A 15,102-nucleotide genomic window follows, 5' to 3' on the forward strand; every position below is an offset into this window, starting at 1 on the left:
ATTTATTGCTATAATTTATTGCTATAATCTATTGAATTTAGATTCAAGTTTGAACATTATAATATTTGAAGATACTAAATGTGATAAATATTGTATGCGCAATTATTTTAATGAGCTATACAGCATTTTCTTTCATGTGCCAGCCTGATGCTGACAGTCTTTCTAAATGAGGCTCTGAGCTGCAGCCCCTGACAGCGGCTGTCACAACCACAGGGGCTGTTTGTGTATGCACCCTGTGTCTGTCTCTGCTACTGGGGTTACAATGAGCCCTGAACCCCCACCACACATTACTTCTGATGTATTTATTTTGGTATTGTTTATATATACACAGTATTCAACATAACTCTTTTTATGCTCACCCTGTGGACAAAGCTGCATTTTATGTTAATGTTTTTCACAATATTATTCCAAATAGAGAAAAAAATCCAAATCAAAGTTAGAAAAACATAGCATAGTTGTGTGAATCATTAAAGAGGAACTAAGTAGCTTGTTTACATTAATAAATCCTTTTCTTAGTCCCTCTGGGGGTAATACGAGCGTTAATGGAATGATTGGGGGGTCTTCCATCTCCCCCTGGTGTCTGTCCAGAAAAGCACCTGTGCAACTTTCCCTGCTCCGACCCGGAGGCGCAATACACACTAATAGAATCACGAAGAAAAAGCTAGCAGGCTAACTGGCAAAGCTAATGGCGGGCTAGCACTACTTTAGCAGTGTTTACAGACAAGTTTGAGTGAAAAAAAATGATCTCCATTGTGTCAGTGGGTTGTGGCACAATGTACGTACAATATCCTTCTCTCTCCCTTTGTCTTTTCTGTCAGCGTGGTATTTACTCTAATGGACAATTAATGAAAAAAAAACATGCTACGACACCTGCAGTGGTGCTTATGACCGCTAGGGGCATAAGTTACTTAGTTCTGCTTTAAATTAACAAATATTTGATCATGTACAGTGCAAAACTTTGAAAGAACTACCGGTGCACTTACTTTGTGTATACGCAAAGGTTATTATATATTTTGAATTTTAGTCATCCCTCCTGATAAGACACTCACACACCTTTTACCTGTCATGTCTCATCACTAAATTAATTTGACTTCAACAAATGGTATTGTTATTGTAGCGTACAGTACAGTATGTTACCTAATTTGGCTATGGGCTCCATCCACTAACCTAAACTGACGTTGACATATTATTTGATTTGGCTATCGCAAAAGAGAATCGCCCAGTCATTAATCCAAATAAAATATTGACATTTAGCTCACGCTTCAAAATGCTAACTCGTCCAACGCCCTTCCCTCTCCACACGCACATTATGCCAACATGGATGATTTCACTTTTGAGCCCACTGTGAAAACATATTGTTGGTGTCCTGAGTGACAGGCAGGGGGCGGTAAACAGCAGCAGGTCTGAGCACATCACAGTTTGATACAGCCACCGCCATCCATTATTCAACACCTAGAGCCCAGAAACACATGCATTATGTAGCTGAACTATTAATAACGGATTTCATCTCGACTTTTCTTCACATTTATGACCTTTACATTGCGTTTTCAGTCACTGGTATATGTTGCGTGTACGATCAAAAGCAGTAATAATATGGAAAGATGGTTATGATATAAGTTAAATTCAAAGCAACAAAAATCAAGACTTCTGTGGCAGCCGTAAGGAGTGTGGTGTTGAAGGGACTACTTAACTGATAATTACAATAGGTCAACCTGCATTATAAAGTATTCTGGTCTCTGTGGCTTGTCTTGAAGTAAAATCAACTGAACTATGCTTTATTTCAATGTACTTGCGTATGGTAGTGTCACTCTCATGTCTAGCACAACGTCTGAACTGATATGCTGATATCATAAATGCCAGCAGTTGTAACATGGAGCAATTTATGCATAAACACCCATCTGCACACTCAAAAACACACGTTTGATCTGATTTGAGCAGAATGAGACACTGCCCTCAAGCTGTAGGTCAAATGACAAAAAAGCAGCGGGAAAAAAAAAGGAAAAAATGAACAGCTTTTTCCTCCTGGGTGTGAATACGGATGGGTAATAGTGACATGCAACTGTCAAAATATTATAGTAACATGGATGGTGTGTGGAAAGGCAAGCATTTCTTATTTCTTTATTTTTTACCATAGAAGAAATTGTTGCATTTGCACGTGTTTGTGTTTGTACTGCAGAATTACTACCAAAGGCTACTTATGTCCTTGCTATACACTACACGTTGACTAAAATGCTTTTCTTTTTTGTTTTTGTCCAGTCGGAAATCGGTTTTGGGAAACTCGAAACCTACATCAAGCTGGACAAACTGGGAGAGGTGAGACTATTGAATCATTCATTATTTTACACAATTTTCCAATGAGTTATTTTCTAATATCATGCATTTTAGGGCACCTACGCCACAGTTTACAAAGGCAGAAGCAAGTTAACAGACAACCTTGTGGCTCTGAAGGAAATCCGACTGGAGCATGAAGAGGGCGCGCCCTGCACAGCCATCAGAGAAGGTACTAGACTACTGTGACTTGCTGGATTAGAATTGCATGAAGACTCTGTTTTTCCTCTACTCTGCACTGTTTTGTTAGCTAGATAAATAGGTTTGCTCTCCCGACTAGATTCTTAAAATGAAACCTTTTATTGTATAAATTGTATAAATAATATAGTAATGCTAAATCTAGTCTAAACTAAATTCAACTAAACCGTTTCGGGCATAATTCGAAACGAGCATATTCTCGATTTATCCATATATCCAATAGCATTTGTTTTTGTTTTTCATACAAGTTCATGCCAGCTCATCTGCTCATGACTATGTGTGTGCAAAAAATACATCACTGTTTGCATTTTCTAAGGCGATTAAGAGTGTTTGGGGTTAGCGCAGATTCTACACTAGCTCTACTGCAGTCTGGGAGGAGGTTTAGGATTCCTCTCTGCAACAAACCAAAACACAAAATAAAGGCTATAAAACTCTCCTTTGTTGGCTCTCTATCAAATTAATGAACAATAAAAACTGAATGTGCAGACTGCATTAAGCCTTATGTCACTGTTGGAGCTTTTGTTTTCTGTAATGTCCTTTTTGTATTGTGTATTGTATTCGTATTTATGTTTGCAACCAACTCTCCAAGTCAAATGACTCCCTGCGAGACAAAATAAAAAAAGATTCTGAATCTGAATTGCCATAAAAATACATAAATAAGCATAAATAACTGTTTAGATGCACCGATGGAATATACTGCATATTACTACTACTTGCGTCTTATCTGTGAGTGAGGAAAAACTGAACTGTCAAAAATTGTACTAGCTGCTTTGGAGCTTGACTATGACCATATTGTGACAAAGCTCTTCTGCTCTTGTGAAACTGTGAAATGTCGAGCGGCTTGTCTCTGCGCTGCATGTGGACCGTTAAATGTCTGTCTCCCTCCAGTCTGTTTGACTGACACACTGTGATGTTGTCTCTCTAGTGTCTCTGCTGAAGGACTTGAAGCATGCCAATATTGTCACTCTCCACGACATTATCCACACAGACCAGTGCCTGACTCTGGTGTTCGAGTACCTGGTAAGTGGCTGTGCAGCGCCGAGTTGTCAGTAATGATAATGTTCAATTGGCTTTCTTAACCTGCTTCAATATCCTCAGGAAAAAGACCTGAAGCAGTATATGGACGACTGCGGGAGCATAATGAGCATTCACAATGTCAAGGTAATGAACAAAATACATGTGCAGGAAAAGTCTGTTACAGCTAATAAAGCCGAGGAGGTTTTGTGTTATTAGTTTTGTTATTAGTTTAGCTTATACACTATTTTTTCTGTACTTTCTCTCTGTCTCTAGATCTTCTTGTTCCAACTATTGCGGGGTTTAGCATACTGCCACAAAAGGAAGGTCCTGCACAGAGATTTGAAACCACAAAATCTGCTCATTAACGAGAAGGGGGAGCTGAAACTAGCAGACTTTGGTACATGGAAGTTTTTTTAAATTCTACAGCAGATTTCATGGTTAATTTGGCGAGAAGAAAATGTGTATTGTATTATCTTTAACAAATTAACATGGCCTAGCCAGTCGATCTGAAACCGCTTTCCACATTGATAGATGACTGGTCACATAGATGCTAAAAATGCAACAATTATCCAATGATTTGGTGTAACCAGTGAAACAGCAATAACACCATCTCTTGGTCCCCAAAATATAGAAAATGATAAAGAATAACTAAACTAACTTAAAACTTGTATTTTGTGTATATACTACACACCTTCCACATAAAAGAAAATAATTTCCGACTAATGATTATGTGCTAATGCTGGATTATTTGATTACTAGGTTTAGCACGAGCCAAGTCTGTGCCAACAAAAACCTACTCAAATGAAGTAGTGACGTTATGGTACCGACCCCCAGATGTGCTTTTGGGATCTACTGAGTACTCCACCCCCATCGACATGTGGTAAGAAACAACATTCAAACCAATGCTTATGCTAATACTACAAAAATGGGATTGTAGGTCACACTGTGCACACTGTCGTTATTACCTACCTTGCCTCCAGTGTCTGCTTACACTGGTGAATGAATGAGAGTGTGAATGGATGAGTGGTTCCTTGCTGCAAAGTGCTTTGAGTGCCTAATGTAGGTGGGAAAGCGCCATTTACCAGAATGATAATATATGCTGTGTCTTGTCATTGCGAAGGGGTGTGGGCTGTATTTTCTATGAGATGATCACAGGCAGACCCCTGTTTCCTGGGTCAACCGTGGAGGATGAGCTTCACCTCATATTTCGTATACTTGGTGAGACCATATCACTATTATTGAATCTACTTGTTATTAATTTACAGCATTTTCCATTTAGTGTGTTGATATATGCACCACTGTGTCTTACAGGTACCCCTACAGAGGTGACTTGGCCGGGAATCACCACAAGTGAAGAGTTTAAGACTTACAACTTCCCCAAGTACCAAGTGGAGCCGCTGGTGAACCACGCACCAAGGTATGCGCCCAAGAGCAAACGTTTGACAGTGCAATCTGTTAGGGTTACATCGACTGACATCTGGAAAGTACAATAAGAACAACATTTGGATTTACAGACAGTGGACAAAGTAACTGATTGTGCCTTTGTTAAATTCTATAGAAAATTAGGCTGTTGCTCATCTTATAGAAACTGTTATCGAAAATATAGAAGCCTATTCTCGCGTTTTTTAAATGTATTTTTTTCCCTCACACAGGATAGACAGCGAGGGCCATGACCTGCTTTCTTTGCTATTAAAGGTAAAGCACATGTTAAATCATACCAGTCAGTCATGACTTGGCGCACCTCATAACTTCCTTTATGCATTCACCCCTTGGTCACATTACTGTGGTATAATATTGTATAATAAGTTCATTCTTGTGTTTTTAGTTTGAAGCTAAGAAAAGGGTATCAGCGGAAGAAGCTCTAAAACATCCTTATTTCAGGAGTCTTGGGGAACAAGTTCAAACACTGGCAGACAGTAAGAGCTAATGTTTCCTTTTTTCTTATATGTTTGTGCAATTTTTCTGAGATTCTGTTTCCAATGTATTTTTTGTTTTTGTTTCAGCTGCATCCATATTTTCTGTAAAAGGCATTGCGCTTCAGAAAGATCCAGGGAAGAGATCCTCAATCCATCCAGAATCAAGTAAGACAATACAGGAATGTAGGCAGCACAAATAAGGCTCACACAAAAATAAGAATATTGTCTTAAGTAAGCCTAAATCTGTACCTGATCCGTCAAACTCCTTCAAATCAGGGTTTATAATTTAATATAAACAGTGGCATTAATTTTAAGTCTTAATTAATTGACATTCCCTGTGTCTGTTTGTAGAAGCTCTCAGTTGTGTGTATTTGCATATAGGTATTGATTTTGTTTATTTACGCATACAAGCAGAACTACCGTTTTTTAAATATTATTGGAGGAAAAAAGAAACACAAGAAACTCCATTTGTTCAGTCACATTTTGGGCTGTCAGGTCATAAGATTATATACCATTTTATTTTGAAGTGTCTCACATCACACCCCCATAGATGTACCTCTGTGTCTGTCTCTGCTCTTTGCATTTACTCTTCCCTATTCGGCCCATTCTTCTTAATCCTGTTCTTGTCCTGCTGTGATGCACATGCTCCTGATGCTCTCTCTTCCTGCTCTTATTTCCTTTTCTGTAACATTAAAATCTTTCCTACCTCTCTCTTTTCCTAAACCCTTTGAAAGCCACGAGCTATAAGCTTGGCTCCGCCCCCTCGCAGTACTTCCAGAGAGAGGCAGCCAATCCCAGGGCTCAGAGCCACTCTCTCTCCTCCACTTCCACTGGCTGAGTGTGCGTCCCTTCTGGTAATTCTTTCTATGCTTTCCCTTTTCTACAACCAATCTACCACTTCTGCGTTATCAGCTACTTGATGTTTGTGTTTCGCTGTTGAAAGCTGATGCAACTCTTCATACATGACTTCATGGCTATGGCAGAGTACATCCTGACTTTTACTCCACCATATTCAGTCCAAGCATCTCATTTTTCACAACCCAAACTCATTTTACATCAGGCAAACCACCCCACTGCTTTTGTGAGCTGAAAGACACATGAGACAAAGCAGAGCTGTATGAAGAGAGTAATGATAATTTTTACTTGCAGTTTTCTTAAGATTCTTCCAGCGAGAGATGTAGCATTGTTGTTAAATAAATCCTTGTGGGTAAGGGTCCATGTGTGCCGTTCTTGTACATGATAAATAGTGATGGAGATATTCAGACTTGTTGGATTTTAACTAGGTGAAATTGTGATTATTATTTTTAAATTATATATTTAGTTTTAGCATGATTTCATTTGGTTGATATAGGTTCTCATTCGCTCCCTGATGGATGTTATAGGGATTTACTTACCAACAATAAACTACAACTACAATCTAAGTCAGTACATGAACTATTCATTAAAGCAGTACTAAGTAACTTGTTTACCTTAATAAATCCTTTTCGTAGTCTCTCTGGGGGTAATACAAGTGTTATTGGGATGTTTGGGGGGTCTTTCATCTCCCCGGGTGTCTCTGGCCAGAAAACCACAATTGCAACTTCGCTGCCCACGGGTCGGAGGCCCCAGTACACACGAATAGAATCACAAAGAAGAAGCTAACAGGCTAACAGGCAAAGCTGACTGCGGGCTAGCGCCACTTAAACAGTATTTATAATAAAGTTTTAGTGAAAAAAATGATCGCCATTGTGTAATTGGATGTACAATATCCCTCTCTCCCTTTGTCTTTTCTGTCAGCATAGTATTTACTCTCATGGACCATTAATGAGTAAAACAAACTTAACGTTCTACGACACCTGCAGTAGCGCTTATGGCCTATAGGGGCATGAGTTACTTTGTACTGCTTTAATTACCTCCTCTTGAAATTTTAGAAAGAAAGAAGAAAACTATAAAAATGTAGTTTATTGTATTTTAAATATGCAGTTGCACTTTACTTCACAGCACAGTAATAACACGGAAATAGGAAGACGGCATTAGTAATGAGTGATGATGCCTTGTGCAGTCCCCTTTCCAAACAACTAGCCTTTTTATGGTCATTTCTAATCTTGCTGCAGAGATAAAGTTGGGCTAATATTATTATTAATATTACACATTTTACCATGGAATACATGACACAGTTTCCATGTAATTGCCACAATTACCATAATGCTATGCTGTAAAGTAAAGTGCCACCACTTATGCTGATCCCCATCACTATTTATAGAGAATATGCACGATTGTTTTGGTTGCTGTGTCTTTAACTTTAAAAGCAAAAAAATATGTAAGAGAATCTGTTTGTTATGGAGCTTTTGTGTGGAAGTGTTTTGAATTTGAAACATCAATTAATGAATCTTTATTTTTTACACTAAAATAGTACAGTCACTGAATTTTAAGTGTGTATATATTTTTTAATGATTTAATGATTCAAACCTTCAAATACAACACTCAACATTCAGAGTATAAAATTCATATCAACGATCCTGGAGAACAACCCGTGCAGGGTCCAAATCTCTCCTTCATTTCTCATCTGTAAAGTCCACAAGAGAGTCAGGTCAATAAGAAACATCCAGCCTCTCTGCTCCACAGTAATCCAGGATCGATTGTTCATGCCTTGATAGCTCGGATGTTTGAAGATGTAGAAGATGTTTGATCTCTGATTTTTGACTGTTGAAGATTTGAAAAGATATACAAATATTGATTTATTATTTTAAAATTGCTTCATTGACTGGGGACGAAAAAAAAGAAAATCAAACATTTTTGCATTGTAAAACCGCGGACACACTTATCACAAAGCACTTCACAAGGAACCAAGTTCAGCCGTTTGACAAGCTAATTTTGCTGTGTCATTGCTTTGGGCGTCTGCCGTTCAAATGCCACTCTGAAAGTCTTATGCAATGCTAACCATCTTTGTTTTTTCTTGTAGGTCAGGGCAAGAGCAGGAGGCAGAGTGTGCTGTTTTAGCGCCGGTGACGCTGCTGACGAGAGGATGACCAGATGAGGACAAGAGAGGACGGACACGACTTGAAACTGTCCTGTCCAGAGTCACCTATTACCCCTGCCATTTGTCCACACTGAAGGAGCAACCCACACACACACTCTGTATTCCATGTGAACCTATGGAAAGGACACTGAAGTACGACTGAAGAATTGATACTTGATTAAAAAAAAAAAGAAACCCATTTACAAGTAGGATTCTCCTTCCTTGCTACTACTACTGCTGCTACTACTACTGCTGTCCACAAGAGGGCAGTGTTGTGACTTGCTGTATCAGTGAGCTGTATGGAAAATATTGAATTTTTGCACCTCTCTGCCCTTTATTATTTAAAATCAGAACCATACAGTCTCACTCCCCCAAAGGACACACCAAACACTGTCCAATTAGAGTGTGTGTCTCGTACAGGAGTTTACATCGATAAACCTTAGCACCTTATTGCTCAGTAGACGTCAGGGTGGCTGTCATAACTTTACCTCATCCAGCAAGGACGTTCACAATGAAGAAGTAAACCAAAAAAAAAGAAAAACAGAACAAAAAATAGATGCAAGATAGAGGACACTATTATAAAATCACTACAAAACATGAAGAAACATGCTGTAAAAGCTTGCTTACTGCTTAGCACTCCATGGATGGAGATCTCAAGGATGTGTCCAAACCACTCCTGCATATGTCTTTTTTTTTTTGCCTTCTCTTACTCTTTATCGATGTCCTGATTTGCTGCGCGTTATTTTAAATGTCGTTTTTTTTGCACCTAATTTTACCTCTTTAGACCAAGTAGAAGACCCGGAACCTCTTCTGATTTCACTTGCAGTTTTGTCTTTTTTTTCTTTTTTGTGTGTGTTTAATCTGTATATTGATAAACCCTTTCTTGAATTGTATTTCTGTTCGGAGCTGTACGACTGAGGACTTGTTGCACATTCCTTTTAAAGCTCAGGACTCATTGAGATGGTATGATCTTTTGAATGCTGTTAAGTAAGGATGTCTTTTTGTGTCCTGCGTAGTTTAGCTGGGAAACCCTTCGCAAAGCTAGCTCAAAGTGACAACCAATCTCTTCTAATCTAAATCTTTCTTCATTATTATCCATCTTAATAAGTTGGGTGAGTTTTCCACCAAACATCTCCAAATTAGCAGCTCTTCTGGTGGTGTTTGAGTTACACCATGAGCCGGGAGAGCCAACTCTTAAAGATGGCCAGCTCCGTGACAAAAGAGGATAGAGACTGAGAGCTGGGACAGATGAGCAGCTAATTTGGATAAAGATGTCTCAATACAAAGATGGAGATACGTGCAGTGTATTAGCTAGATAGTCATAATGATATGATCTTTTTGATTACATTACGGTGATTTTCCAGTCACACGTAATATACTTGTCATTTTGAGCATGTGTTTATTTGTATGTCTTAGTTTTAAGTTTGTTCTCGAAACTTTTACCATCAATGAAATATCCTCAACTGGTTTGCATGTTTTTACATTTGGTACACTCCACACCTATAATGGCAATGACAAATCACAATCTTCAAACACTGTAGCCTACTCTATAGCACAGTGCGTAACCCAGTGCTTTGGACAAGGAACAATGTTGTTTCTTGAGAAAAATACCTTTCAAGCTGCCAGAAACAACAGGACCAAAGCGAAAAGCACATGTCTGTCTCTTACACCATTTGTGACATGTACTGTATATTACAGGGTTGTGTTTGATGTCTTTGTTGCCCAGACTTTTGGTCCGCTTTAGTTCTGAAAATTGGTGAGTGTGGGCTATGGAAGCTTCTTTCTGCCACCGTCATGCTTCCACTTAGTCAAGTTGAAAAGTTATAATCCGAGGCAATATTCAAAAGTATGTTGTTCAAAGCCATTATTGAGATTTTTTTGAGTTACGGTGTTATTGTCGAGTGTGGAGAGTGAATCAACGACAGTCCTTTATGAAGTGCATGTCTGCGAAAAGCACAAAACAAGTAAAAAGGCATTTTGGCTGTAGTTAAAAGATGCTGTAACAATTTTTAGACCGTGTAATCTACTTTCCAACATGCAGGTAAGCAGAAAATGGGCTCCATGCTGGGAAATCTATGATAAATACACTGTCGGTTCAGTTTCCTGTCAATATGTCTCTGTGTTTGATGATTTACCCTTTTCATGTGGTGCAAACAAACTTCCATAGCCCCTGTTTTATCATTGTCTTGTTAACCCAGAGTGTCGCAGTATGTAGCATGTACGAAAAAACAAAGCCCTCATAATGCTGTAAATATAGTGTACAGGTTTGATACTGCTGTCATTGCTTTCGTTTTATTATCTCATAGCAATATTTCTATTACAAATTAAGAAGCCAAGGTGATTTGATTTGAGAGAACATTTCTGTGAATGATTGAATTGTGAGACTTGACTAAACTGATGAGAGAAATGCTGGATCAAAAAAAGAAAAAAAAAGAGAGGAAGCTGGAGTGTACTTTTGCGTTACAAAGAAACACTGATTTTATTTTTTATTTTTACCAGTAAAAGCCATATGGTCATACCAAGGTCTGCTAATTATGTGAATGGAAGAGGATCACATCTGAGCACAGACCTAATAAAGCAAAATGGGGTGTTAACCTAATTAAAAAGGCCTTCATACTTTTTGTCTTCATTGTAAATGTGCTGTTCATGCGGTGCAAAAGTAGAAGTATTGAGGCGGCACCGACCTCTGTCTAGACACTATTTATCTCACTTTAAGGTCAACTCACGGATGGGGGATTTGTACAAAAAACAATCAAATTTCTCTGCGGTATTTTGTAAAAACCTCAAAATAGTGTAGAAGATGGATGATTTAGTTTTAATCTATGCAGGTTAGGATCCATTTAGTTCAAGTTTGTGCTGTACTTTTAGCTCCTACTTTTGGGTAATCTTCTTAAGCAAGTAATCCATTCTCGACACTATCTCAATTAGTCACAAATAGATTGGAGAGGGCCTGTAAACACACTCAAACAAATCTGTTTAAATAAAATCATTCACTTTCAGTTCTTTGCTGAAAAGATTATTATAGAATTATCATAAAACATTATCACATGGAAAGTCTTTCTTTTTAACATTATCTATAATGATTTTCACTTCACACTAAATTGCAACTTTTGACAAATTTATACCAACAGTACAGTGCATTAGTACATTCATTATAGTAGAGATATAATTTCAGAAATGTTTAGAGATAAACGAGTGGAGAAAAAAAAAGTGCATCATAGAAATCTGGTAAAGTATCCTCAGCTATGTATATTAAAACTCCTTTTTTGTGAAGTGAATTACAGAAGGACCTTGTATAACTTTATTCTTTGAGCGACTCTTTGGGAGAGACTCTCTGGTTCTTGCTGATGGACGACACTGTGGTCTCTCCCTCTGACTGCTGTCCCTCTGAGGCCCAGGGGTTCCATCCGCACAGAATGGCTGGAACAGCGTAGTTCCGAAACTGGGAAAAAAAAAATGTGATTGTCACTTTGATGACACAAGTTAAAAAGTAACAATATTATACTAGTGCACTACACAAAAGCTCAAGCAGTATTCCATGACTAAACAAGGGAAAAGTCTTAAAAAAATCATAGACTAAACAAGGTTTGAACCATATTTAAACTGGGCTGAAACTGGGAATAAGCAAGAAGTCGACGAGGCCAAAGGGTAATCTACTGTAAAAGATTCATTTGACTGAGTTTTCAATAGGTCAAATAAATGTTAAAGTAATTTATACTTCAAAGGACCTGGAAACAAGAACAGGATCAAACCAGAACTGAACAAGGACTAAATCAAAATAGGTTGAGCGAGGACCAACTATGACTAGGACTATTGTCTAAAAAGGTTTATTTATTTTGATTAGAATAACAACCACGGTTGAAATTTGGGCTAATCTTTGCTTAAGACCCTATAATAGTTTCCTCAACCGTTTGGTAGAGCATGCTTTGCGTCCCTGCCTTTATTTGAATCATTTTTGGACTGAGTTTGGACTAGTTTAGACTGGAGTTGGACTGGTTTAGACATGTTTGGTTGGGTTTAGATCAAGTTTTAACTGGTTTAGACCTGGTTTGGCCTGGTGGAAACCGGGTTTGAACCTGGTTTGAACAGGTCTAGACAGGTTAGGATGGGTTTAGATCAAGTTTTAACTGGTTTAGACCGGGTTTGAACCAGGATTGAACTGGTTGAGACCAGGTTTGGACTGGTTTAGATCAGGCTTGGACTGGTTGAGGGTGGGTTTGACTGATTTAGAGCAGGTTGGTACCATAAATTGCTTGCTCAAACATTTGGTAGAAGTCTGTCATTTCAAAACTAAAACAAAATATTTTTTATTATTGTCATGTATGTTTGATCTCCAAATCGTAAGGAAATACAGCATTCAACAGTTTAGATTGTTATTTCTAGGGTCTGACATTAAAGGGTTGAAACACCACCACTTCAGATACAAGCCCTGACCATAGCTGGACCAAAACAAGCTTTAATTTTCATACACACTGGAGATGAAAAATAATACGCTGTTTACCTGTCTGTTCATGAAGATGTAGATTATGGGGTTATAGACTGTGCTGCTCTTGGCCAGGAACACAGGTACGGTGGCTATAACGGGGTCGATGTAGAGGGTAGGGTCCAGGATGACTGCGAGGGCCATGGACGCGTACGGCATCCACGTCACCAGGAAGGACAGCACCATCACCACTACCATCCGGGCGACTTGCACCTCCACATGCTTTGTGCTGCCCCCTTCGGACACCTTCAGCTTTGACACCTATGACACAGGACAGGCTGCTGTTTATAATCAAGATTATGTCATTTGAGATCATTTAATATTAAAATGACTGTAGCAAATATCTCTCCATCAGTGATCAGTATCACCATTGATAGTGCCACTCTTACTTTCCAGTCTAGGGTTTACCAAGCACAGTCCCATTGTCACTGGACCTGTGAGACATTCTGACCTCTAATGCCCACTTGCCCATACAAATGCTGTAGGCCATGCAACCTTAGATTTAACTGAGGCATCTGATTAATACGAGAGTAAAGAAAGATTGTTGGGAAATTGACTATAAAGAAGTTATTTCTACCTCTCAGTGTCCCTCCCTGTCATACCTGTCGCAGAGTCCACAGCAGCCGACAGTAGGACACCATGATGATGGAAAAGGGCAGGGCAAAGCAGAGGAAGAAGTACATGATGATGTAGGACATGTTACCCACGTCCCGGTTGTACCAATTGGGGGCACAGGAGGTCCTAATGCCCTCCAGCTCATAACTGCCCCATCCAAAGAGGGGAGGGGTGTTCCAGACAAAAGACCAAATCCAGGACAACACCACTCCTCCAACTGCATGTCTAAGGAAAAAATTAAGCAAAACTCACAATTTCAAGTTTTTGTGAAAATAATTAATTATTTTTGGTCACTGCTTTTTAAACACATTAGAAAAAAAGCATTACCTTGTTTGGAAAAGCACAGATCCCATTGGGTAGCATACCACAACATAGCGTTCAACGGAAATCACTGCTACTGTGCATAAACTTGCTATTCCTGCAATTAAATAAGATAAAACACTGAATCAAATCAACACAAGAATAAAATAAAAGCTTGAGACTGACACTGACTTACCAAAGAAGGACACAGAAAATCCCTCTATGACACATCCAGCCCGTCCCAAGCTGAAATATCCCTTAGCAGTCATTACAGTTGTGGGTAGTCCCCCCAAAACAGCACAGCCAAGGTCACAAATGGCCAAGTTAACTAAAGCATAGCTGAGGGGTTGTCTCAACTGTCTGTGTTTCACTGTTACTACAATCACCAAAACATTAAGAATGATCCCAGACACTGAAAAGACACCCATTATGGCAGCAAATACATTGTAGCCAGTTTGAGACAAAAAAGGTGTGTTAGGACCATCAGATGCATTCAGATAAAAGATGGCCATTTTGCTGGGAAAAAGAAAGAAAAGGTTTCCTTTAAAATGTTAAAAAAAGAAGGTCTCCAGAGCCCCTTTACTGATTGTTACAAGAGTTGGCTTAATCTATTCTCCACTGCTGTCACATTGTCTGACCAAAGCAGAGTGGATGAGCAGTGTGTAGGAGTGGGACCCTCTTGATAAACCAAGCAGAGGAGGGACTTAAGTTCATGATATTTAATTGTTCAAAGCAAATCCGGATTGTGAAGAAATAATTCTGCCTAATATCTTGTAATACGGCACTTTCCTTGATTGGCAGGAGTTCCCAGTTTCCACTAAGTAGTGCAGGTCTCCACAAAAACAATATGGGCTTTAGGATCAGGGATGTTTGTACAGGTTTGTTTGTGTTCTAATAAGGAAATTACAGATTGACACACACATTTAAAAAAATTTTTTTTTTTCAATTGAGTAAGCTAAAGTAGCCCATTAAGTTTGTTTAGGTTGTGTAGATATGTCCTTATAATTCTATTATTAATATGTTCTGCAGTATCACACAAGGCAAATTTCTTGCTATGAGTAATTAAAAAAACACTAAATATTAACCATTTGCAGTAGACAATATAATGCAGCTATTGCTCAATGCAGCTCGGCCACAACAAAAATGCTCTTGCCGTGTTCTTTGGCCTGCCATAGGCAATGGGCCTTTTTTTCTTTTTTACTCTCATCATAGAAAATGAGTATGTTCCGCTCCCTGACACCAGGGGG

At 38.8% G+C, this 15,102-nt stretch overlaps 2 protein-coding genes across 6 annotated transcripts in view; one reads left to right on the top strand and one right to left on the bottom strand.

Annotated features, from left to right (window-relative positions):
* The window catches only part of LOC306964998 (cyclin-dependent kinase 17-like), a 30,750-nt gene extending 20,474 nt beyond the window's left edge, over window positions 1-10,276 (top strand). For 3 of the 5 annotated variants that reach the window (XM_079559189.1, XM_079559192.1, XM_079559191.1), the window contains 13 exons: window positions 2,257-2,313; window positions 2,386-2,500; window positions 3,452-3,546; window positions 3,625-3,687; window positions 3,817-3,940; window positions 4,303-4,423; window positions 4,664-4,761; window positions 4,855-4,960; window positions 5,196-5,238; window positions 5,369-5,459; window positions 5,547-5,624; window positions 6,194-6,313; window positions 8,401-10,276. In XM_079559189.1, coding sequence (XP_079415315.1) covers window positions 2,257-2,313; window positions 2,386-2,500; window positions 3,452-3,546; window positions 3,625-3,687; window positions 3,817-3,940; window positions 4,303-4,423; window positions 4,664-4,761; window positions 4,855-4,960; window positions 5,196-5,238; window positions 5,369-5,459; window positions 5,547-5,624; window positions 6,194-6,297 — 1,095 coding nt within the window. In that variant the 3' untranslated portion in view covers window positions 6,298-6,313; window positions 8,401-10,276. The remainder of the gene's footprint in view (window positions 1-2,256; window positions 2,314-2,385; window positions 2,501-3,451; window positions 3,547-3,624; window positions 3,688-3,816; window positions 3,941-4,302; window positions 4,424-4,663; window positions 4,762-4,854; window positions 4,961-5,195; window positions 5,239-5,368; window positions 5,460-5,546; window positions 5,625-6,193; window positions 6,314-8,400) is intronic. The other 2 variants (XM_079559190.1, XM_079559193.1) reach the window with 1 other exon arrangement.
* A 1,390-nt stretch (window positions 10,277-11,666) lies between these two features.
* Window positions 11,667-14,367, bottom strand: parapinopsina (parapinopsin a; the record flags this gene model as incomplete). The annotated part of the gene is made up of 5 exons (XM_079558385.1): window positions 11,667-11,899; window positions 12,959-13,201; window positions 13,543-13,780; window positions 13,883-13,973; window positions 14,052-14,367. The coding sequence occupies 5 exons, from the start codon at window positions 14,365-14,367 to the stop codon at window positions 11,759-11,761; spliced, it is 1,029 nt and encodes a 342-aa protein (XP_079414511.1). The 3' UTR covers window positions 11,667-11,758.
* Between the last annotated feature and the right edge of the window lie 735 nt (window positions 14,368-15,102).

This window comes from Gobius niger (genome assembly GCF_951799975.1).
Source record: "Gobius niger genome assembly, chromosome: 6".
Classification (NCBI taxonomy): Eukaryota; Metazoa; Chordata; class Actinopteri; order Gobiiformes; family Gobiidae; genus Gobius; species Gobius niger.